This window comes from Orbicella faveolata, unplaced genomic scaffold (genome assembly GCF_042242905.1).
Source record: "Orbicella faveolata isolate gen_17 unplaced genomic scaffold, um_ofav_v1 contig_1, whole genome shotgun sequence".
Taxonomy (NCBI): Eukaryota; Metazoa; Cnidaria; class Anthozoa; order Scleractinia; family Merulinidae; genus Orbicella; species Orbicella faveolata.
In genome coordinates this window covers 21,408,243-21,433,525 of record NW_028301536.1, presented here as the reverse complement: position 1 = coordinate 21,433,525, position 25,283 = coordinate 21,408,243, and the positions used below count along the sequence as shown (strand labels likewise).

Below are 25,283 nucleotides of genomic sequence, written 5' to 3'. Positions count from 1 at the left end.
AATACCTTCATTTTCCCCCGAAACCAGCCCGAGTACAATATTATTGTACTGTATTGTATTGCATTGTACATGTTTGAAGATTGTATATTTCAATTTTTTCTTCTTCCACTGAGTACAGTTTTGCCCCAGCTATGGCTGGGTTCGTTTGCCATGAAAACAACGTATACTTGCATACATGCACCTACGTATGCACAGTCATCTGCTAAGAGGTTAGCTATAACGGCACCCAACCTCGTTCCCAGGGTCTCTCTTCCTTCAGTCCCCTGTCTCAAGAAAGTTGAGAAATCACCCTGTCCCACACTGCATGCGCTTCTTTGTGAAAGACGTGCAAAAGGAAAAGAACTTTATTAAGATAAACGTTATTACAATTTCATTCCCAGCCTTGTTTCTCCCCTAATTGCCCTATATTTCTTAAATTGTTCTGAGAATTTGGCGACCAATCATGACCATTTTCCCTTGATGATTTTCTTTATTCTCTTCGCCTTTCTGGTTAAAAATGTATGGACAGTGTAAGGATTGTGAAGCTCTTCATCCCTCTTAAAATTGAAGTGTTTTTACGTTACTTCTATCGCTCCCTTGATAGGTTACTTTCTCCTTTTGAGCTTTTTGGAATCTACTGAATTTGAATTCTTCCCAAGTTGCGTTCGTTAAAAAAAGTCACATTTTAGTCATGTCAATGGTTAAAAAGCCCCCGCTTTGCACGCACCATAACAAAATATTACTTATAAATCAAAGATCTCCAGTGGAGTAATTTGTAAATTGATCCGTTCGCGGGTTCATGTAAGTTTATAGGGGCAGTTTTACAGCGGCTAGTGAGTCGGCGACTCGGCATAGTGATAAGATTTCGGACTCGTGAACCTTTCTATATCAAATATTGTCCTCAATTTTCGAGGCTTTTGCAGCTCCAAACACAAAGGATCAATTCATCGATTTTGAAACTGTCAGCCATGAACTCAACTGTTTGTGGTGCAAGGGGTGAGTTTACGACTGGTCTATCACATTTTGAAATAAATATTTGTAATCCAAAAGGATCAGTTACTGCGTGGCACAGTAAACAGTTCAAAAGTTGTAAATAATAATTACTCAGTGCCAAATTAAAAAGGATGTTTATAGCAGACGTTTCGGGCCTAGCCTTTCCTCAGTGCTTGGACTTAGCACTGAGGAAGGGCTAGGCCCAAAACGTCTGCTATAAACATCGTTTTTGATTTGGCACTGTGTTATCACTATTTACAACTTTTCAACTATTACATTTTGGTCTGCTATAACCCGTTCTTTACGCATGCGCACGATTCACGAGTTTCTCAAGCAACGAGTTCTCCCAGTTTTACCAAATTTAAGGTTTTGCTTGAAACAATGACACTTTCATCGTCGCTTTTTCCAAAACTTGAATATTACCGTACCCTATCTTTCTTCCCTTGGGTCTGCTGTGGGCGTATTTGTTCCTTTGCGTGCGTATACGTAGAAAAATTTATATTTTTTGGACTCGTTATACTTTATGACCAGTTTTTTGTAACCTTATATTTTGTTATTCAAGTAAGGTCACTGAGATCATGCGAGAGACCACTTCTTAATTTGCAGTCAGATTAAGATGTCTAAAATTGGTCTATGATGTTCAGTCTTTTCTTTTCGTTGGCGTTTGCCCCCAAGCTCGCATTATTTGGATTATTGTGTAAAGCTTTCCTCATTCCCTACTCAACACATGTCCTTCAGCAGAACAGAACGTGAAATTCAGAGCGTGGGAGTGGAAATTCTTGTTGACACTTAAAATAACCCAATAAAGTTTGCTTGATATAAGCTTGGTTCTCATAACATTATTCGTAAACATCGATAAAATGGCCGCCTCCAGAAAAGCCAGGCCAAAGAGTGATTTCCGATTCGCTTCATTCACAGCACGACACCGTCTGTAGCACTTCTTATTTAAAGTATGATATTGAAGAAGTGATCTTGTTTATCCGACAATTTCTGTTCACAGGTTGACAAAGTGCTGTGTGAAAAAACAACCACAAACTTTATTTTTTCAGTCTCCGTTAACTACGATTATGATCAAACGTCTTAACAGTAATTAACAATTAACTTCAATTAAATTGTTCGTTAGCAAAGTTTGTTTGAAATACTGTAAATCAAAGTTGTTTTAGGGAGTTAACTTTGAATATATGAATGTCGACTACCGTTGACCGGGTTTTATGCATGGTAACAGCGTCTGTGAAATGTAGCTAACTCCTCGATAGAGGTTAAGAACTGGTCCGCACTTAGCGTCAGTTTATCGACCCAAAGGTACGCCAGCGGAAATTAGGGAGGGCACGAGGGGCCGGGAAGCGTAACGGTTAATCGAGGCGCATCCAAGAGCAACTCTAGCTTTACGAGAGCAAGAACCATGAACCAACTCTTTTTTAAACTCCAAGATGATGTATGGAACGACACATGCATAGACACTAAAACAATGAACAATTCCTTCTCTGCTTATCTACGGAAAATAGCAAACAACATGCATAGAAACACAAGTTATCATTCGAAAGACGGCCATTAAATTTACATCGGACTTTCCCGGCGATATGTGGAAGCAAACGTATTGTACGCTTTTGTTTTCTCAGTGCTCGGGGATAAACGAGCCATAACTGTTATTTAGTTTACCGTGGAGCTTGTTTTGCTACACTGAGCTTGTAAAAATATAAAAGTGCGGAGTTTCCGAAGGTCTAGACGCTGGTCTATCTCCTGGGCGCACGTCTGGCGGTGAAGGAGAGTTAGTTCGAAGAACAAACACTTGGTCAAGCTCATGGTAGCTGCCTTCTCTTTCCGAGCGATAGCAAACTAATGCTTTGCAAAGTTTCTCAAGAGTTTTTACGTTGATTGAGCCAAAGATAACGGGGTTGACGACAGAGTTAGCATACATAAGAATGTTGCTAAATGTTACTGCCTTGTTAAATAGTTCAGGTCTCTTGGAACCGCTTCCAAAATCGTGCCACATCCATGTGACATGTGTCGGTAACATGCAGACTCCAAACACCACTACAGCCATGACAAACACTTGGACAATCTTCAAATTGCGTTGTGGCAGACTGGCTGATAGCTGGGAACTCGCCGACACATTTCTCCTCAGTTTTAGAGATCTGGTGTCTTTGTACAACACTTGAATAATGAACGCGTAGAGAAACGTCATGATAACCATTGGTATGAGGTAAAGGAATGTAAAGATAGTGAGGGTGAACATTCTTCCGCTGTAATCACTCCACCATTCCTCGCTGCAATGGGATCCTTTAAACTTTAGGGCAAGTGACAGAGGCAGCACAATCAAACAAGATGAAGCCCACATCGCAGCAATGGTTGTTAATCCAGTTTTCAAGTGTATTCTCGGCTTCAGCGGCGTTACTATCAACCTGTAGCGATCTACGCACATGAACAGCAGTGTTAGTACAGACACGTAGACGAGTACGGACTGAAATGGATAGATCACGTGGCAAAGAGCAGCTCCGTAAGGAAATTCACCCTTCATCTTTTCGACGACGTCTAACGGAATGCTCACAAGGCATGTCCCTGTATCGGTGGCAGCCAAGTTCAAAATGAGATAATCGTTGAGGTTTCGCTTCTTCAGGGTAAATATCGCTCTTAAAACGAGCAGATTTCCAGTCGTACCCAGAAGAGTAATGAGAATGAGGAGTGACACAGCCACGAGCGGTAAGGTCTGTTGATTGTCGTCGCTTTGTTGCGGTGGCATGTTGAAATTGGTTTTGTTGAATAGACCACTATCGTTAGGAGCCATCTCGTGTGTGAACCTCTCTTACGAGTGTGAGAAAAATCTGGCGGACTTTCAACTTGTCGAACCGCAACAGAAGTACATACCGAATAACAATTTATGTACACGTAAATGCTTTTTGTCCTAATTAGCCAGCTAATTTACCTATCACTGATTTCACTGACTGAAAGGTTATCCGTCAGTCATCTTTAATCCCAGATCCTTTTGCAGTCCTTAACTTCATTGTTTTGACCCTATCAGACTCACGCCTGAAAAATAATCAGGCTGGAAATAGTAGTCTGACAACCGCAAAGTTCGATGTTGAGTTACAAAATACAGTATCAGCCTCTCTTTTGTTTATTTTTTGTTTGTTTGTGTACTTGTTTGTTCGTTTGTTGCAAGAGGCAAAAGGAAAGAAAGAGTTTCTTTTCCCGTGGGTTTGTTCATCTGTTCATCCGTGTTTTTCCGTTGTTCACAATTGTCACGGTAATATTAGTCAGTAAGTTGTCAGTTCGATAGACGTTTTACTTTCGGCGGAGTGGAAAAATAACGTTGAGAGGCGTTTTTTTGGCAAAATCTTAGACATAAGTGGTTTTGCTTTGAGACCTTATCAGTTCTGTATCAGGTATTAATGAGATCGATGGATCAGTCTAGGTAGAAGCGACTCGAACCATGGAAGGTCGGGTTCATTTGCTGCTTGCAAACTGAAATAACAGGTGTTACTGCCTTGGTGATCAATAAGCATCATTTAAGTTGTTTTCACTAATTGAATAACAAACAAATTGTTTTGTTTGAAGAGTTTTTATTTGTTGACTTATCATTTCCGGTCGAGGGTCAAAACTAAATGCTGTCGATTGACGGATGATCACACATGTTTTTGTAATGCTACCCACTTTCTTGGCTGATAGCATTAAGACCATAGTTAGAATTTTTGTTTAGTTACTCTCTTTACTGATGGAATTCGTTAGATTTTGTCGACGACTTTTACTACTTGACCTTTTCTCAGTGTACGTGTTTAGTAGATACATAGTAGTTGGTGCAGGTAAATCAAATGTCGAATATTCTTTCCCGATACTCGTTCCTTGATATCCTCTCACGTACGTGGTGGCATCTAGCCAACGTCAACACTAGTGCAGAACTAATCTTGAAGCTACAACGAAGAACGCTTTCGCAGGCAACCTCTCTTCATACTAGTTATCCCTCAAAAGTCTCAAAATCTAGCAATGTTTTGAAAATTTAGTACTTTAATGTTATTTATTTTCACGGAAGCTTAATTTCGCGAAAATGGAACGGGCATATTTCGCGGGACTTAAATTTCGCGGGTTTAGCAAATAAGTAGGTTAAAAGGAACTAAATTTCGCGAAAATTGTCATAATACTGATCTTCGTTAACAAACAGTTTGTCTGAGAATTAGCACAACTGATTGCAGTTTTATCAATGTAACAAACGAAACTGAATAGTTTGATATGTTCCTTTGTAACAAAGCAGAGCTTTACAGAGTACATGACACCGGCATCTATTTGCGCTTACAACTGAACGACATTGTCAATATTCTTCAAATAGACCCTCGGAAGAAAGAGCTGACTCTTCTTTCAGCAGGGTATTAAATTTCGCGCTGTTAATTTTCGCGAAAACTTTTTTTCGCGGGTCTTTAATTTCTCGATTCTTTAAAAATCGAAAAAATTAAGTCTCGCAAAAATAAGTAACAACTAGGTAAACATACAAGAAATCTCAGGAAACGATCAAGGACTGGTAAAGGAGTGACGTGTGAACAAATGTGAAACAAGATTTCCTGAGATAAAAAGTTAACAGGATTTCAGACGAGCTGACAAGCACGGCCTGTATGGGTTTATTGTATTGCTTAAAATTCTCTTTGTTTGTCTGGGTATCCGGGAACTTAGTTGAGGAAAGACACTCGTGAAAGAAGCGAATCGGAACCTCTCTAGCTTTGATATATACTCAGACTACAAGCTGTGAACATGGTTTAATCAATTGTAATGTACTTAAAGGCGTTCTTAATCTTGTACTTAAAATAAACCTTAAATCAAACAAGCAATGAGGAAACGTTGTTTGGCCAACCAGAGGTTATTGCCGCATTTTAATTTATCTGAATCAGTCTTACTGCTTAGTCTATATTAATGTAGTATTAAGTCATTTGTTTTATTTTATTGTTTCTGATGCTTTTGTTATCTATTAGTACTAGTTGTTAGTTAGTTGTTATCTATTAACACTAGGGCCGAGGGTATCCAAAAGTTAGTAGTGCTACGGCACATTATCTTGATAGTGACATATTTTACGCAGTAATTCATCTACCTGCGCGTTCCAAGACTAACATTAACCTTTATTTCTTAAAGTAGTGTCAAATCGTGGGGAATTTGTCCTTGTATGCACGATGCATCGATGGTGAGATGTGACAAGGGATAGAGACAAAAAAGCACATAATGATCTAAACTATGTTTGGATACAAAAGGATACACACCATCCTCCCCTTTACCAGGTCTCGAAAATCAAAAGATGTGGAAATTGTACGAGCAGAAATCTAAATTCTGTACTGGTACGCATTAAATGTCTCTAGAATGCTGACAGACTGTGTCGAGGACGCGTCCATCGCGATGTGTGACAATGCTAAAGCTTTAGCTCAAATTCATGTTTAGATGAAAAGGAATAGATCGCATCGCATAGCGTGTTCTACGGTTTTCGTTTGTTTTAATTACTCTACAAGCTTTAGTAACGACGATTTCTCTTCATTTAACAATTCGACCAAGGAGGCGAGACACGCTAATCGTCCAGAGACACGCTAATCGTCCAGATTTACAAACTTTCAGAACAAAAACAAGAGTTGTGAAAGTCAAGCACGATCTCCTTCGCATCGTTTTTCAGGTAAATCATAGCAAAACATAACCACTATAAAACCTTTCTCACTGGAATCCACGCGATAAAGGACGACGGCTCGACGGTGTGACATCCTCGTAGTGTTTGTGGCGCAATGCACTCTGGTAAAAAGTGGCGAAGTGCACTCTGGTAAAAAGTGATAAATTCGAGAATTCGCACCCCCTATATATTCTTCTTAAATCCTGATTATGTTGGTGCTCGCTCGCTGTGCTCACTCCGCAGCAATTATGAAATACGTTATTTTTAGATTTTTAGATTTTAACTTTCAAGATGGCAGGATTCGATGTCGTGTGGGAAAAGGGAGCCGAGGTGTCATATCTGACTGTATTTCCAGTTAGTCACTGTACAATTGCAGCGCCAATCTTGTGGTTTCGAATAAACTCCAACCTTTTCATGTTTATTGGAAAACAGGAGGGAGGAGTTAAGAAAGAATTTACAGTTTAGGTTAGGGAAAGAATATAAGTTAATTATGGCAGTAACTAATATTTTATTGTTCTTGGAAAAGAAATAACGTCAAGGTTTTTGAAATGGATTGGGAGTTCTTCCCAATGATCTGTTTCCATAAAAGTAATTAGAAGTAATCGTCTGTTTTTCAATATTTGTCCTTGGGCGTGATTTGTGTAAATGTTGCACAACTGCATATCTGGTATTCTAGCAATGACTGTGGGAGTACACAAGTCGCTGCTCTAGGCTCCTCGTGCCACGTCGCTTTCCGGAATCGTCGTCCGAAATGTTACATTGCGACATGACTTACGTGCGGATAAAGGATGCGCAGAAACAATGAGCACGAACTTCATTAAATTGTAGCTCTTGAAACCAGCCAAGCAAATCTTACTCAGCACAGAAATTGTTATCATTAACTGGGCTCAGTGCAACAGTTTTGATTTCTAATCAAAAACTGTTGGTTGCAAAGTCTTTCGCGGTAACATCTACCCGTGTCGAGTACTTAGACTAATTACCTGATCATGTCAAATTTTCATAAGTTATAATATACAGCTCCTCGTTAAAAAAAAATACCTAAGCAAAATTAAAAGAAAATGTGAAAATGTAATAAAAATGCAATAATCTGTATCACAATATAACCGTCTGACAAGATCTGTCAAACTTACCTGACAGAAATTCTACACTTGCCTATCACTGAAAGTTTTGATAGATTCCTTTTGTAGTGAGCTAGACGAAATAACTCCAATGTATGTCTTTTGAGACCCGGCGGACACGCGAAAAAACAACAGCGTGAAATGTGATTCTACTAAAAACCAACTTGCACTTAAAACCGCGAGAGCTGACTGATCTGCAAATTACTTGAGGCATGCATCGTCTCAAACGAGGTCGTATAAAGCTTTCTACATCCTAAAACAATTAAATTTCAAGAAAACCAGGCAATATGTATTCTGTGTAAGCCAGAGTTTGGCATGTTATTTATGTCGATGTTGGCCGCTGGAAAACCAAGTGATGGTGTTCTGCGGCATTTTGTAATAACTACGCATTTTGTAATACCTTACGCATTTTGTAATAAAAGTTGCAGCATTTTGTAATTACCTGCAGTATTTTGTATTAAATGAAAACGACGTATTTTGTAGTAAGAGTTGCAGCATTTTGTAATAAACGTTAGTCTACGCAATTTGTAATAACGTTGGTGACGCAAATTGTGATAAGTCTCTTCACACGATAATTTCACGAAGCATACAGATTGGCTGGATTCCCTTCAACACCAAGCTGATGGAAAATCGGTTGTTATATTAATGTAGGATTTTTTAAAACTGAATATGAGTACAGTATCTGCATGGGTATTTGTACAGTACATGCACGCGAAAGTGGGTAAATAACATGACAATGCTAACACTTTGAACAGGAGCTTTATTTCTATTTATTTTACATTATAATATTTAATTAACTCAATAATCAATCATTACATTTCACATGAAAATTATCTTGACGATCACTTATGATGTGAGACTCCTTTGTCAATGAATAAACTAGAACTTGAATGTACACATTTGCTGTGTGGCAAAATTTAACAACGACACTAACGACAACAACAACAGCAGTCCATGATCATGTCTTTCCATGTCTTACTTTCGCCAGAAAATTTTCTTAATTCGAAACCAGCCCAAACCTAGGGCATATAGCACAAGCCAAGCATTGTGCCAACGATTGCTATTGAAGGAAGCTTTCACCTTTAATACCAGTCCACTTGAGGGGCCAGACGATCTGGTGGTCCATGTTCTTCATATATCTTTTGCAGATTCCTTGCAATGCAACAACTTGACTTCTTTTCCAGTGGTGCGAGCCTCAGATAACGACTAAACACGTCCATCGCAGAAAGGACATAGCGGAAAGTCTTACCAGCAAACTCGACGAGTTGAGTTGCTTGGGCAAGTCTATCAAATCAATTTGGTGCTGTGAGTGTACATGTTTAGCTCTAACAGGTTTCGGTAAGACTTTGTTCTTAAATACCACGTTGTAAATACGATACTTGATGTTGTTCGAAGTAACATGTCGTATCTGCCGTTCAGTAAGCCCCGCATAGCTATCTGCGGCTCTATGTTTTAGCTTTTTATATCCCTCCGACTTAGTTTCTTTGAATGTTTTACCAACAATTCTAGATACATCGGATGTTTTCACAGCTTTCTTTCCATTAAAGTATAAGGTAGGACTCTCTTCAGGACCAAGAGCAAAGAGGTCTCTCCTTCTCCAGAACCGCACGACAGCTCTGTAACCGTGTCCGTTGATTCACCGGGACGTTAAACTTTCCCTGGACAAGCAGTAGTAGAGTTTCGTAGGTTTCATCATCCATCGTATGCGTGAAAGCTTCTCGCGCCCTTTTTTACTTTTCTCCAGCTTGAACCAACTGGAAACTACAGCAAAGCCAGAGGAGATACACGCCATATAAAACCATTTTGAGCGGTCTGCTATGAGGAATGCCAGGAGTTACGCTTGCTCGATTCTGCCATTTCATGCAGTGACAGGGTTTCCGCGGCAGGGGTGCCAGTAACGCACTCTCCACATAGCTCTCTTTATTAAAAGAAGATGTTGAACTTCTTGAATGGTATCAAATCGTGCAACAAAATCATTTTTAGAACTGATCGATTTTTTAGCTTAGTTCTTTTTTCTCATTTTTGTCCGATTCTTGGAATCAAGTTAAGTTCACGAAAAAGAAAGTAATAAAACGTCAACATTTGCGTGACAATGGGTGGAACTATTTCACCTGGTGGTATTCCATTCTCCATTCTAAAGATTTAGGAAATTTTTAAGGAATTAAGAATTTTATTTTGCAAAATTTGTACACCTTTCGGGCTAAAATTATGCCACATGCTTATTGAAAAGATAGATTTACATAGAAGTATGTGGGTCGTTTAGCTCCCGATATCTGCTTAAAAAGAGCATTTGACAAGCTATATTGTTGAAGGGAATCCCGCCAATCTGTATGCTTCGTGACATTATCGCGTGAAGAGACTTATTACAATTTGCATCACCACGTTATTACAAATTGCGTAGACTAACTTTCATTACAAAATGCTGCAACACTTATTACAAAATGCGTCGTTTGTATTTAGAACAAAATACTGCAGGTAATTACAAAATGCTGCAACTTTTATTACAAAATCGGTAAGGTATTACAAAATGCGTAGTTATTACAAAATGCTGCAGAACAGATGGCATTACTCCCCACTAACAAACCATTTAGGCAAACTGCCTCGGTCTTAAAAGTCTTAAAGTTCGGGAAAAAGAAGGCTTAGAAAGGAAGCAAGTCTAGATAAAGGAGAAAAAAATCTGTAAAATCCACAGCAATAACGGAAAGGTTTATCCGGAACATGAACAACAGCAAAAATTACAAACAAATTGGGCAAAGAAAAAATCAGTCAATCAATTTAAGAAAACCAACACCAAAAAAGTTGAAAAAAAGAAAAAAAAAACCAAAGAGGTTGAAAAAAATTATAACTAAATCAATCAATCAATTAATTAAACAAAAAATTCTGTGGCGTGGCTCGGGATTTTCTTCCCGGCCCGAGTTCGAGTCTCGATCGGGGGAGAGGTTATTGGACCCCCAAGCCGTCCGAGAATAACCCCTTTAATGACATATCGAGACTTGAACTTGCGACCGCCAGATGCGACCCTGGATGAGCCGCGCGCGGCTCATCCCACAGGACCACCTGGAAATCCCTTGGGTTGTTGGTAACAAATTAAGATGTGTATAGTAGGTGCTGATATGCTAGTTTCCGGTTCCGCTTAGTCAGAGAGTGGGACTGTATATATTCTGCTAGTTATAGACCTGAGGCTAGAAGCTCGAGCGTTATTCGTTACCATCGTCAGCCAGAATTGCGCCCACAGAACGTCGCATTTTTTAGCCGAAATCAGTTGAGGGGTATTCGGACAGGATTCGAAACAGTTAGTATCCCAAAAGGTAATAGTTGGAAATTTTGAAACAGACATACACTTCACAACTAATTGCAATTGCTGAGTATCGTTCGTAACTGCTGCTTTTCATTGCGAGTTTATTCAATCAAAAGGGATCCCTCTATCTGCCAAGCGGTACCGCACAACGTAAGATTTGCTTACAGTTGGTCGACTCACTGCGAACGAGAACGGGTGTTTTTCTACGCGGTGTTTGCTACGATTTATCGTTACAAGATGTACCTGAGCTGATCGCTCACTTATCTCGAGCAGAGATTCTGGGGTAGAATTTGCCTGCCTGAAGAGAATTTTGAGCAGAAAACGCCATAGCTTTGTTTGAGTGTTGCCCACCGTTAGAATGCGCCGCCAAGTTACGAGTAGAATCAGTGTCCAAAACAAGTTTCAAAAGCGAAAACTTGCCATATCATGCAGGAACTTTGAATATTATACTCATATTTCAGTAGTGTCCCTTTTCCTGACTGGGTTCAACTGTTCAACTCTCTTAACAAGAAAGTTGACTAGGGTCTTCTAGCGGCGCGGAATAACAGCAGCAATAAGAATGACGCGCCAGTGTCCCATATTTCAGCCGATATTGTCTTTTAATCATGGTCCTGTTGTGGTAATCAGTCATTATTTGTGGTGGCTCGCACAGTATGGGGTCGTAGATTCTTTACGGTCCTCCTTATGGTTACTTTTATTTTACATCCCTTTTGTCTCTTTTTTCTGTTTGTATATTTGGGTGATTTGCCTTTCTTTTTTTTATGTATATTTTTATCCTGCCATGAATTGTACTGAGCAAATAAATTTATGGAAAATAAGAGGGTTATCCATTTACCGGCAAGAAGGTGTGACCTGTTGAATTTAATCATAAAGGAATTCAAATTCTAACGTTTACTTTTCCATGGAATGGAAAAGACGGCGTAACTCGCCTCTCAGCATATGCGCGTCATAAATTTGGCGCTCTTAAAAGAGTCCTGAAATAAAGAATTATGGAAGTGTGGTTAAAGCTTTACGGTTGAGTTGGTTATTGACGAATCTCTGACGAAAACTGCAATGGCATTTGGAGGTCTCTTTAAATTACCTTTTGAAACATCAAGGAGGGCTACTTTTATTGGAATGCAATAATAGCAAAGATCAAATTTCAAATCCATCATCCTTTCACTATGAACTCGTAGGTCTTGACACCGGGGCAAAAAGAGAGCAATTGCTGACCCTGATAATAACTTTAAGATCAATATTTAAACACAACTTTGTCAAGGGTAATGAATATACAGATCTGTAATCTGATTTCAAACTGCACTTTCCCTCAGATAATTGGGAACTTTTGGACCATGGCATTCAGTGGAGCCTCCACTGATTGCTCGTGAGCCAATTTTAGACAAACTATTGCTAACGGTGAGAGAAACACCACGGATTCTGTGACGCATGTGCAGCTGGCGTGTAAATGCTCCTCGGAAGTTCTCATTGAATATCAGATACAGGCACGGGTTAATGGCAGTATTACTGTGCGTCACAAAATAAAGTGTTAGCACCAATGAGGTAGGTAGACAGCTGTACACATTGAAGTTAAACGTCGCCAGAAAGTGATTGACGTGTGCTGGAAGCCAACAAATGGCAAAAATTGCTACTATGGTAACCAGCATGACGATGATTTTACGATTCTGTTTTTCTATGCGCTGATGGGTTTTATCAATGTGCTCTCCAGGAGCCTTTCGTTTCCACAGATGCAGCACAATCCTAGTATACAGAACGGCCATGGTGAGAAGAGGGATCAGGTATAACAGGACAAACCGAACGATCAACTCGTACATCGTGATTTTGTTCGACTCTTGAACATCTTCAACCCATCTTGATGCGCACATGACTTGACCCGCTGCGTTGAAAAGCTTGTACTTGTAGAGCTCACTGGCAAACACCAGGCCTGAAATAACCCATGTTGAGCCGATTGCTACAGCGGTGAGCTTTGGCGTCAGCGGCCTCCTCATTGTGTGTACGATTGCGCGGTAGCGATCAAAGGTCATGACCGTCAATGTCAGGACAGATGTACCAATGGAAACAAAGGCAAGAAACGGCAGGGACTTACATAGAAACACACCAAATCCTCCTGAGAGCCACTTAACGCTCTCAAACAGGTAGGCAATGGACAGAGGGATAGCAGTAATTACATCAAGGATATCAGAGGCCGCCATGTTGACGATAAGCATGTTGAACGTTGTCTTAAGCTCAGGACAGTTATTGACTAGGAAGACAACCATTGTGTTACCAAGCAACCCAATTAGAAAGATGATGACATAAGCAACTGTCAAGCCAATCTTCAGTGACGATGTGGCTGGCTGGATGACGCATCCGATTGAAACACTACCAACACTTGAATTCCACTCTGAAAAAAAAAATAATAATAATATAATCGTACGGCAACATACAAATATCTTACTTGCTATACGACTACTACTTACACTATTTTAAAAAATTACACACTTTTGCGGCAACATGCGAATGTTACTTACTAAACGATTACTACTTACGCTATTTAAGAGAGATCCTTGTAGCTCAAGTAAGACTGCAAAGTTGAGCATATATTTTTTATTCGACATTGTAAGGATTTGTAGTAGTACTGCGACGTAACTTTAAAAGAGGTGCTAAACGTTTCGCCTTCGAACAAAATCAAAGAGCATCCCCTGTTAATTATAGCCAGACAATTAACAACGTCACACTCTGAGTGTTTAGCGTTAGGGATTGCTTACTACTGTAAAGGGAATTAGTCTTATGGAGATATGCCGATGTACTGTGCTTGAAGCGGCGTGACACGGTATTCTCCCTGAAAATGTCTTTGCAGTATGCACGGATCACAAGTCAGTGGTAATTAAAAGTGTTCGACAATTTTTGTAAGTGTATGTTTGGGAATGGGTTTCGGAAGCATTTGGATTCGTTAGTGACAGCCTTGAATTGGTGAGAAAGAAGAGTGAAATCTAGGATCTAGGACCATCTAGTGTACTGGAACGCTCTGTAATTCTTCACCATGTTGGGACGGCAACATTACATATCACCATATAACCATTTATTATTATAAATACAGTCTTGGTCAATTTAAATGACAAATTATGACCACCCTTCCCCCCTATTTTAATGATGGAAAAAAATGGGGCGTTTTGGTCTAGGCACGACTTCATCATTGTCATCATTGATTCGGAGAGAGGGGTGATTTTATTACTTATTTCATTCTGACCGAGAATCAGTCATAGTCAATTTAATTTAAAAATTAAGACCAACCCTCTCCCCATTTCAATGATGGAAAAAAATGGCCCGCTTTGCGGGGGGGGGGGGGGGGTTATTTCTTATTTTATTCTGACCAAAATTGTAGCTGCATCTACTTCTATCATTATGACCATCTTGCGGTTCTGTCGCAGATAACTCAAGTTACTCATTCTCAGTGACACGGTGTCGCATAACAAACGTACCACGGCGATAACTCTTGCCTCCATCAATTTTAAATCACATATTCATGAAAAATGGTCTCGACCCCTCACCGATATAAGTCAAACGATTTTAAAAATAAATACTACTTAATGGCTAATCATGCTTGTGGCACCGCGACAGACCGAAGTTCTTCTCAATATTCCAACGATAGCTTGAGATGTTTGCATAAAAATTATTCATCATTTTGCAGCTATTGTTCTTGACAATCAGTGGGGATAGAGTGGAAATTCGCGGATGTTTTTTTCTAGAAGAAGTCAATCGTGATAACAACCAATTCATGCAACCACATTTCAGAAATATATTCGTACAAAAACTACGAGTTGTAATAAGCTTTTTGACAGGTAGAGTGGATTCAAATCAGTGAGAATTCTCATCAGGCTGTGTTGTTGCCACGTAAATCAGACAACAGGTCCTAGCTCCTTAGGTCGTTTACTACTAACACTGAGGCGTTAAAAGAGTTTTTATGCCAACGCTTTCAAATAAAGTAGAATCGACGGACTGAAAATTCAGCAGTGCCTGTGTTATTACCACATATAACAGATATGTAGGTTTTACTATTTCTTTATTTATCTATTTGTTTTCTCAAAATGTTAATTCTAAACATCAGTTCAATATAACACGATATAAAATATTTTTTGCGCGATAAGTGTTTTAAAAAATATTTAAAACAAAATAAAATTAATTCAGGTAACATTCTCACCTGTGTTATTTCCAGAGATAATAGACATTTTGTGTTCAACTCCTTCTATTTCCAGTACTTTGAATTCTCTTCGGGTAAAACCTAAAAGTCCTTCAAGGTGGCGGAAGCACAAGGAGAATAAAAGAGATTTTTTTGCCATTTGTGTAGATATTAAATTATAAATTGTTAAGAGATATGGCGACAAAAAATAGCAGGTATGGCTAAAACGGTTATCCATCTGCCGACCTACATAACTGCACGTTCGCAAGAAAAAAAAAGCCGAATCGACGAACGACTGTAACATATGTTGAGCATCCCAGTAACTTGAGCAAAGACAATCGATACATTTCTTACCTTAAACTCATTATATTGGAATAAGATATCACAGCTGAATCAGAATAAAGGTCTGCTTACTACTCTAAGGGCTAACAGGGATTATGATGTAGCTCCAGGAGGCCAATCACAACAGATATAATTATTTTTTGTAAAAAGGATTCTGCTTGTGGGATTAGTGGCATCAGCTCCAGGACCATTTCCTCAGTAAAACAAAAGTAACGTCTTCATGGCAAAACGTTGCTTATGGTAATATACTGTCGTAAGTTGATCAATCAACACCACATAGTTAAAGAACCTGCCACTATGACGCCAACCACTGGCGCAATTCCCATGTTCAGAGCCATTGTCTGGCGATGTGGTCTATCGAGCCGTTAATTAAGACTGAAAGATAATTTGGTAACTGGTGGCAAACGAGGGAAAAATGACCTGAGCTAAATACATGCATGACGTCACAGCAGCCATTTGGCCATTTTTGCTAAAAGAGTTTTATTCTTATAGAGACATCAGTTTTATTGCTTTGCAGACAGCTAGTCCGGACACCATACATGCAACTCTAATGAGCATAATTAACATTCGCCAAAGATAGGGAAACATTTTCAATGCTACTTAGTATTCAACTTCCACACCGGATCCTCTCCATTGCGACTCCAGAAAAAAAAAACCAACCACAAAAACCACGGCATTTCCCAAGTGTTAATATAAATAACTTGCCGATTTCTCCAAGACGCCGAGAAATAACATCCACAATTAAAACAATTCCTTCTATTGAAAAAAAAAGTCTGGAGGCATTGCAGAAACTGACTGCATGAAGGTCTCAGATAAAAACGGATTGATTATATCAAAGAAAGTATAGGCAACAATACTGAAATGGAATTTGGCATTTGAAGGTACTTCCAAGCGATTCAGTGTTATCACATTTCCGCCATCATTTTTCATGTAAGAGGCCCAAATCAGTTTAATGGAGATAGAAGATATAATCAAACACAAATGGCGGGATTAATGATCAATTATGACTATAGGCTTAATAGGATATGCAATGAGGAGAAACGTAAGTGGAAAAACAAAGACCGAATATGTGAAAAAAGGATACTTTTGATTCTCGACTGATGTTCAGTCTTTGTTGATAGCATAATACAAAACGATAACAGAAAACAAAAGGGGAAAAAGAGAATAATGTACAGATAGTTAATGGATCCAGAAGTCACGTAGACTCGATCCCAAAGCGAAGGCTTTTATGTTCAGAAACCAACTGAAACTAATTCGATGTGACGGCTTCCAAACACATACACCAACAAAAAGAATTGGGGTTAATGGTACAATCTTATGATTGAATCAGGCAAGTTCCCTTGCAATGTCGAGCAATACAAAAGTTTAAAGTCACTGCTACTTACCAGAGCTGTGTGTCTTTCGTGAGATCAAATCAAATAAAGATCATATCTAAGAATTGGATATTTTTATCTGTAAGACGACAGATTAACCAGCACGCACAGCTTAGTCACGCACGATAAAGAGGCGGGAAATGATCCTTGTTCCCAGGTTTTTTATTTTGCTGCCGAGGCATGGAAAAAATTCATAGGTTCGGCCTAGCTCCCTTCTTGAACTCCCTAAGTAATAAAAATACTGCACCAGGCAATTTATCACAGTCTTATTGATATCATAAGTATTATAATATTTGTCTGTAATATTGAACATTTTTTCTGTCTCTTACTAATTCAATTTGCAGGAGTCTGGTTAAAAAACGAATGAGGTAAACGAGGTCAAAGACTGAAAGAGCTAGGAGAACTTTTGGGTGATGAGAGTGCAAAATCGTTTTCAACGAAGATTTCCGAACGTAATCCACAGAATCTCAAAACGGCTCCCGAGTGTCACTCCAAGTGACCAAAGAGGTCCGAAGTTTTTGGAAGATCTATTTTCAAAAGTTACGGTACGAATCTTGTCAAAATCGCAAAGATTCTCTAGAGTTCTTAGGTGAACCATCGCATGTTCGTCATGGACTCCTGGCCTGAGATATACGTCAGATTACAGTATTTGGGCTGGTTCAAGATCAAATGTTATCTGAATACACTTCATTCTAAGAGGATCTTTGTTATCACATTTCCGCCAACAATTTTATGTAAGAGGCTCATATCCGTTCATTTGAACGTGTTGTTGTTGTTTTTTTTTTCAGAACAAATTGCACTCAAAATCACGTAGTATATATAAGAGGCCAATCTTCATAAAAAATATCGCAGTGAGTATGCAACGCGATGGTTCAAGCTGCTTAGAATATAATTGATAGAATATAGCAGGAGATAGGTACAAAACGTCCTGCGCTTTCACTAGCTATTAAGCGATACATTGTTCGTTGCAATCTCTCAACATCGAAGGGAGCAGCTCACGGTGGAAGTCTTTCGGCCACGTAAAATGCGTGCTCAAAGTCAGGCTTACGTGACGAAAAATTTGACGCTTTGAGTGCTCGCTGGTTGATTGAAAATAAAAGTGTTTTATCTTATATCACAAAATCCAAGCTGACAGATGACGAACTTATGCAAATAGCCGAGTGCTAATTATCGCAGTCTTCAAAGTTACCCTTAACGTAAAGGACACCAGAAAGTAGCAATTTCAGTAATGACAAAGAAAACATCGACGACGGATGATGATACGATAAAGAAAGGAGAAAGATGGCAATGACTGGGGGATTCAGTTAGAATACCGGCATAACGAAGATCAACGAAGAACCAACTTGACTGGATAAATCCTGTGTGGCTTGGATTCTTAAAAAAAAAACAGACAGTCAGACAAATGACCACACATTGTGATAATTCTTACTAGCTCACCATGCGGTTGACAAATTCAATGGCTAAAGGCCGTGTTTTTAACAGGCAAAAGGACAAAGAGAAAACAAGGTTTTGACATCATACATTATACTCGTATTTACGATATTCCTATTGTTATCGTTCTGAAATACGCGTGAAAAATGACTCGAACTTGGATTTGACCAGCGGTAAACCACTGCTATCTATCCAAAGTATCTTTCAGTATTATGTAGTACGCATATAATTTATGCCTTCCGTATACCGCCCCGAGATGACACCCAGTCCCTCACTGCTGCGCTGCCTGAGCTCTTTTTACTGGGCAACAAATGAGCACAACAAATTGAAAAGACATGGCTATAGGTGAAAGGTCCAAAGTCGCCTTTATTGAAACATGAATTTTAGATTAGCGATTTTTAAAATGATTTTAATGATTAATTCTTGCACCTCGGAGGGGGGTTAAAATAACTATCATTGGCTCCTGCCCCAGAGCAGTGCAACTTTGATTATGGTAATGAAACGCTATGAGAGAAGGCATAAAAAAATTCTATTTACAGTACAGGAAGATATTTTATTTACGCTTTTGCAGAACAACCTTACTCGAAACACTGGGCTGTAGGCATGCAGGTTAACGTTATTGTCCAGGGCGAGAGATTTTCGCTGCTGCAGGTGTTTTTTGAAGATTTCTCAATTAAGGAAAAGCAAACCTTCTTAAATTACCATGTGGAATGACTTAAGGATCAAAGTCTTCATCTGAACGACACCTTATTGAGAGAAAATTACTCGGCGCCCATTTCAGGCCAGATTTCTGCATTCGAATCAGTTTAATAAACACACATTTATAACTATAGTCTTCCTTCTAAGACGAAATTCTTCAATGGTGCCTTAAATAGTCTCCCTCGGCAGGAAACATTTTAAACCACGTCAGATAATTGTTTTCACAGCAAGTGTTTCGAGTAGAGAATCGATTGTACCCTTAATTTTTCAGAATACACCATGTCGCATGGGTCCAATCGACCAAATTCTCCAATTTGTCATTTACTTATTTATTTTCTCTTTTCATCTATATGTTTACATTGATTACGGCAAATGGTCCTGTCACGGACATTCGTATGAGAATATATTGAGAAAATATTTACACATGAAAACTTTTAGCAACGTGATTATGGCAAACAGCCGGTTTATCTTGATTAAAATTTAAAAAAGGAGAGACACCTCTCGCGATGCCATGACAATTTTAGAGTGTCCCCACAGTCTAAACCTCTTTGTTAAGGGCCGCTTAGCAATTGCTTTGTTGAATTACCTTTGTTTTGGGTGCTTCAGGAATCATTGTCGCAATTTCTTGGTAAAATTAATTACGGATCTCTCCGTTTTTGCCGTGACTAATTTGAAATCTACTTACTCGCATAGAACAAGAAGTATTGTCGCATCAGTTAAAAGCAAAGCAAGTAATTTTTAAAACGAACACTTCAAGAGCCGGCGCAACAAAACTGGGCTCGATTTAGCCATGAATCAGAGTTTCTCCGGCCCTGAACGCCTCGAGCAACTTCTCAACTCAAGAAGTACTTCCACCACCGTTTTGGAATCACCAATCGCCGTATAATTTTCCTTGTGGCGGTGCCCGGCAATGTGCTTGTTCTTCTGGTTGTTTACAAGACGCCTAGACTACGAAATGCAGCTGGAATATTGATCACTTCGCTAGCGATCTCAGACATTGCCATGTTGCTCTTCGAATTCCCAATAACTTTTTCCGCCATGATCACTGGACGATGGCTTGGTGGTTTTTATCTTTGTCAAATCACAGGCTATGCAGTGCCTTTTCTCTGCAGCGCGTCGGTACAAACAATGGCCTTAATGGCACTTGATCGTCATTTCCGCATCGCTCATCCAGCGAGGCACCGAACCATATTCAGCGTAAGACGAACAAAGTTAATGGCACTTCTTGTGTGGCTGTGCGCGTCCACGGTTCAACTTCCTTACGTCGCAAATGGCGATATATATACTTTTCATCCGGGCAAAGGGATTTGTTTCGTCGAGTTTACACTCTCGGCGAAGGTCGGCATCATATATCTTGTCCTGCCTTCGATTGTTGTCCAGCACTTCTACATGAAAGTATTCCTAGCTCTGAGAGCAAACAGAAGACACGTTCAAACCCTGCGAGGGCTAACAAGCGACCCTCTCAGAATGACAATACAAGAAGTCAAGTTAACAAGAACTTTATTAGTGACCGTGCTCGCATATGCCATTTGTTGGACTCCAGTTATGATAACAGATTTGGTGGACATGGCTCTTGGAGGGTGGGCCCTTCCCCGTGGTGCCTATTTGATGTACTCAACTTGTGGTCTCGCGAGTTGTTGTATAAATCCCCTGGTGTACGGGACCATGAACAAAGTATTCCGTGACGAATACGTCAGATTGCTTGGACTACGTAACACTAAAAATCCTAGTAATTCTATAACTTCAGTTGTAAAGTAGCATTAACGTTTTGCGCAGTTAGAATGTTGCCTTACAAGGCTGTGGGAATGAAGATATAGATGGCATCAATCCATAAAATTTACTGAGCAGTAGCAATAAATTCATTTGATAAAACAAGAGGAAGTGAAGCCCTTAGACCTTTAAAGAGGGACAAAAGTTATGCCGCCGGTCTACGATTGTCCTCTCGATAGTACTTAATAGCGCTTTTTCACATGACGTCCATATTTATGTCCCAAAACAATGAAACAGGGGCCATGTCAGTGTCCTAAACCAATCCTATGGCAGTTCAACTCTTTTGTTATGTAAGCACTTTCTCTTGTTCCAATAAATTTGCATGGCTGCTGGCCACGTGAATGAAAACGCTCCATAATAACTAATTGTAAACGTATTTCTTTACCAGGCATTGTATTTCTCTAGGTTTTGGTTGTCAGTTTCTGATAAACTTTTCTTTTCTATAATATAAGTAGTTGTTATTAGAATCTAAGTAAAGCTAGACATAAACGAGTTGATCAATGCATTCGTGATATTGGTTTTTTTGGTGCAAAGTCCCCGAAGGTCGAAGAACAATTTGTGAACTTCTTCCTTAGACTACACATAGCGACTACATGTAGTCGGTAGATGGTGGAGAACAGATTTACCCTTACACCACTAACTACGTTAGCTGAACTTGAGAGCAAAATTTGGAAGTTCAACCAAATGCAACCACGAGCTAAAACCGTCTGATCCAATTTGAAAATGACACCACCAACCAAACACGCCCAACTCGCAACGAATTGTCGATCACGAACAAAAGAACAGTTATGTGTTTGACAGGAAAATTTACCAATATCAGTACAGGTGCACACTATGCAAATTATTTTTAAGGTGGAAAATGTCATTAATTATTAAAAAAAACTGGGTTATTGGATAATGCAATTCAAAGGTTTTCATTGGCTTAGCCACAATGGAAAATGAGCAATCATGCTATGCTCAACATGGTAAGAGAACGCGTAATTCTTAGCGGCAACAATGCCGAAAAGATACTGTAGGCGTTGAAACCGTTATTCGATCGAAATTTATGTTTTCATGAATACACGTTTTTTCATGCTATCTTCGTCTACTGATCGCGTTGAAACATCGTGAACGTATTTAGATGGAGCAGTGGAATCCTATCTTCACCCATACTACCTTCCGATATTGTTACGTGCGCACTCGGTACGCTATTTAAATACTCCAACAGAACTGGCGTTTGGAAAACTCCCCAACTGATAACCTGGAACAGGGCTTGGAACGGCGTCAGAAAGTTACGATTAATACACTGGCTGATTCAACAAAAACAAGTTTTGGCTCCCACAGTTAAGTTACTTACGAGGTTGGCATAAACTGATAAAGCCAAGTAATGATTGTGAAGTCTTTACAAATACAACCACTGAATATTTGTTTTTAATCAGTAACACTGACATTTTACGTTATTGAAATTTCCTGTTATTTGGCTGGACTCGAAGTATATAAGAAGCGAAACTTGTGGCTTTCAAAGTTACAACGGACTTAGCCAAACTGATACGGTATTGCGCCAATGCAGTCGAGAAGTTTGGTTTGGAATTGAACGATGCATCCGCCCCGTGTCATCTGAAAAGGTAAATTAGATGTGGACAATTCGTCAGTAATCTGCCAGAAAGATATTGAAGCATACTTGCCATGTCACTTTTCGAGAAAGATTGCTCCGCAGTACCGCCACCAATATCACTGTCGTTCTTCACGGCGATCATTTCTATCGTCCTGTTCTTCTTTACAGTGCCGACAAACTTCTTAATCTGCTGGGCAGTGTACAAAGGACCACAAGAACTGCTCCGAAATGCGTTTAACTGCCTCGTGGTCAACTTGGCCTTTGCTGACCTTATTGTCGGACTTGTCGTGCTGACAATATCTACATATGTTCACCTGCTGGAAGGTTTAACAAATCATCCCAACTTACCAGTACTTCCAGTGGGTCACATATCATATTTCATATGCTGCACGGCGTCAACTTTCAGTCTTACAGCAATGGCTATCGATCGCTACATTGCCGTTGCTTACCCCGTCGTTTACAGAAACAAGATCACCCCTCGTGGTGCTGTCGCCGTCTCGATTTGCATTTGGTTTATTTCTATTTGCTTGCCCTTAGCTGTCTATTTCCAAATTGGCTTCATAAAATACGCTTTCGTTTTTGCCAATACAGCTATTGTTGCCACATTGCTGATCTTTTTCTTTTCGTACATCACAATTTATCGCAAGCTTCACGCACAGTTTCATATGTCTTCGCAACTCCAATCGGGAATGAATTCACACAGCGCTCAAATACGAGCACAAGAACATGAAAAGCGCCTGGCGAAGACATTCGTTCTCATTCTGGCGGCTTATCTCATCTGCTACACGCCTTCATGTGTAATAATCTACATCTTAAACTTCTGCCGCAGTTGTAGCTGCATAACAATCCATTGGTTTCGAGACCTTCAGTACGTTTTCATCTGGTTCAACTCCGTGCTCAATCCGTTTCTTTATTCCTGGCAAATTCCAAGCTTTAGAGACGCTGTTTTGGCAAGAATACCTTGGAAAAGAAGTGCAAGTCCAAACCAAGTATCCCCTGATGACCAATCGTTGGGAATGACCGACAGCAATTCTCTTCCGTCCCGAAGAGTTACGATTGGTAGAGTATAGAGGCTTTTTACTGTCATCGTAAAACACAGCAACAGATGAACATGCTGATTTGAAAAAAAATGACTGCGATCGAAGTTAGCAATAATGTACAGGAAAAGAAATCAGGCGAGGTCGTTGGTATGGACGGATTAACAAGACTGAAATGTTGAATCTGAGGCCAACGGGACAAAAATCGAAACGATTTCTTTCTCGGGCCTGCATCTTTCCGACAAATGTTTCTAATTTCCTGTGTCATTGAAACTAGTACAGTGTTTGCATAACGTACAAAATACTGAGACCAGTGTGCGTTTCTCTGAACGGCTCGAAAGTTTATGCTGGACAAGAGTTTTATGGGAAGTAACATGTGTTGAAGACCTAAATGTAATAACTGACCTTAAATGTAATAAACTCCTAAATGTAATAACATTTGGCCTTAAATGTAATAAACTCCAAAGTGTGACAACATTTGGACTTAAATGAAACAACGTTACACAAACGTCATCATTGACGTAACCACCTCGTTGTTTAGTAAAATAATCACGTGACACTACACACAATCCCTGTAAGCGGGAATCCTTATTCCAGCCTTTAAATTCCTTCTCATACAAACAAATTTCGATAGGTTGGTAATAGCGTGACGTTTTTGTTTCTAAATCTACTTGTTAACCAATATAGTTCCGCAGAAAATATTTTCAAGACGCCAGCGATTTATCAGTCCGTTCTTGAAGCACAACCTGATCAGTCCAAACAACAATTCCAGACAAAACTATCACAGTGGTACCGGATGCCGTGATGACAACGTCACCAGGACGCGACGCAAGGTGCATTTGAAATAGCTGTTGTCGTTTCATGGTTTAAATGCCTTTTATATCTCGATTTGGCTCTCTTGTGAGACCACACACAGCGAGTCTGGATAGTTCGATCCTTCAATCTGTCTCCTTTTTTTATATACGTAACTGTGTCTGGAAAAAAAGGTCTCAGAGTCCGATATTTTGGTCGTTTACAATTTTCCCAGTAGGATGATGTGAATCGGTAGGTTGGAAAACCCGGAATTCGGAATTCGGAATTTTATTAAAAAAAAATAAAAAAATAAATAATGATAATAATAATAATAATAATAGTAATAATAATAATAATAATAATAAATAATAATAATAATTAATAAATGTAAAGAAAAAATAAATTATTAATTTAAAGTTATAATAAAACCTAGAATCTGAACTCTGGACTCTTGCGGCTTGACAATCAGACGGTTGCAGTTGAGTCACGATATGTGGTCACGCAATACCTTACTTTTAAGTTATAAAAAAATATACAGAAAACAAGAAAAAACCTTAACAAGAAACACCCTCACATTCCCTGTACTTTGTTCTTTGTTTCTGAGTAAAAGGTGTGTCACACAAGAGATTTGAAGCTTTGTTAAAGAAGTTATGAATTTGGACGAGAAGGCATAGTGATTGGAATTCGGAACATTGGCTTTTTTTAAAAAAGGTTTAATTGTTCTTTCTTTGCATGGTAGTATATTGTACATTGAGTTTTCTTGTCTTCAATTATTCCTAGCGGCCTATATTAGTAACGCAATCCTAAATAGTTAAGCTGGCTGTCACGCTATTGAAATATCGTTTCTCCGAATCTCTCCCATAGCTCTTGTGCCATGGCATTAGAAATAATAAGTCCTCCCTCCATCCTGCTTAACAAAGATGTTAAGTGAGATATTGTGAAGTCGTGGTTACGGTTCTTCAGACAGGGCAAGTTTATGTGGTAGTAGTGGTTTTGAACTCTTGACATTCTCCAGCACTTTGATCCATCTTCATAAACAAATGGATACCAGTCACTCTCTTTCCGCCCAATT

General features: G+C 39.3%; 3 protein-coding genes and 1 pseudogene across 4 annotated transcripts; 2 read left to right on the top strand and 2 right to left on the bottom strand.

Annotated features, from left to right (window-relative positions):
* Positions 1-1,985: 1,985 nt before the first annotated feature.
* On the bottom strand, positions 1,986-3,952 carry LOC110044767 (galanin receptor type 1-like). The gene has a single exon (XM_020750345.2). It carries the CDS (start codon positions 3,755-3,757, stop codon positions 2,648-2,650), a length of 1,110 nt encoding a protein of 369 aa, XP_020606004.1. The 5' UTR covers positions 3,758-3,952; the 3' UTR covers positions 1,986-2,647.
* A 6,250-nt stretch (positions 3,953-10,202) lies between these two features.
* LOC110044790 (QRFP-like peptide receptor) lies at positions 10,203-17,088 on the bottom strand. 2 transcript variants are annotated; one of them, XM_089295346.1, is made up of 3 exons: positions 16,901-17,088; positions 15,195-15,284; positions 10,203-13,397 (listed from the first exon to the last, which is right to left on the bottom strand). In XM_089295346.1, exons 2-3 carry the CDS (start codon positions 15,220-15,222, stop codon positions 12,307-12,309), a joined length of 1,119 nt encoding a protein of 372 aa, XP_089151472.1. In that variant the 5' UTR covers positions 15,223-15,284; positions 16,901-17,088; the 3' UTR covers positions 10,203-12,306. The 2 variants fall into 2 exon arrangements, with proteins under 2 accessions (XP_089151472.1, XP_089151465.1); XM_089295339.1 differs by lacking the exon at positions 16,901-17,088 and adding an exon at positions 15,528-16,686.
* Positions 17,089-19,375: 2,287 nt separating this feature from the next.
* On the top strand, positions 19,376-21,280 carry LOC149118386 (melatonin receptor type 1A-like; annotated as a pseudogene).
* Positions 21,281-21,744: 464 nt separating this feature from the next.
* Positions 21,745-24,528, top strand: LOC149118385 (adenosine receptor A1-like). The gene has a single exon (XM_089295327.1). The coding sequence runs from the start codon at positions 22,454-22,456 to the stop codon at positions 23,450-23,452; it is 999 nt and encodes a 332-aa protein (XP_089151453.1). The 5' UTR covers positions 21,745-22,453; the 3' UTR covers positions 23,453-24,528.
* Positions 24,529-25,283: the final 755 nt, after the last annotated feature.

Coding starts and splice junctions, on each gene's coding strand:
- LOC110044767 (XM_020750345.2), bottom strand. CDS start 3,757: ATGGCTCCTAACGATAGTGGTCTATTCAACAAAACCAATTTCAACATG.
- LOC110044790 (XM_089295346.1), bottom strand. CDS start 15,222: ATGTCTATTATCTCTGGAAATAACACAG. Junction 13,398..15,194: donor TATCTCTGGAAATAACACAG/GTGAGAATGTTA, acceptor TTTTTTTTTCAG/AGTGGAATTCAAGTGTTGGT.
- LOC149118385 (XM_089295327.1), top strand. CDS start 22,454: ATGTCACTTTTCGAGAAAGATTGCTCCGCAGTACCGCCACCAATATCA.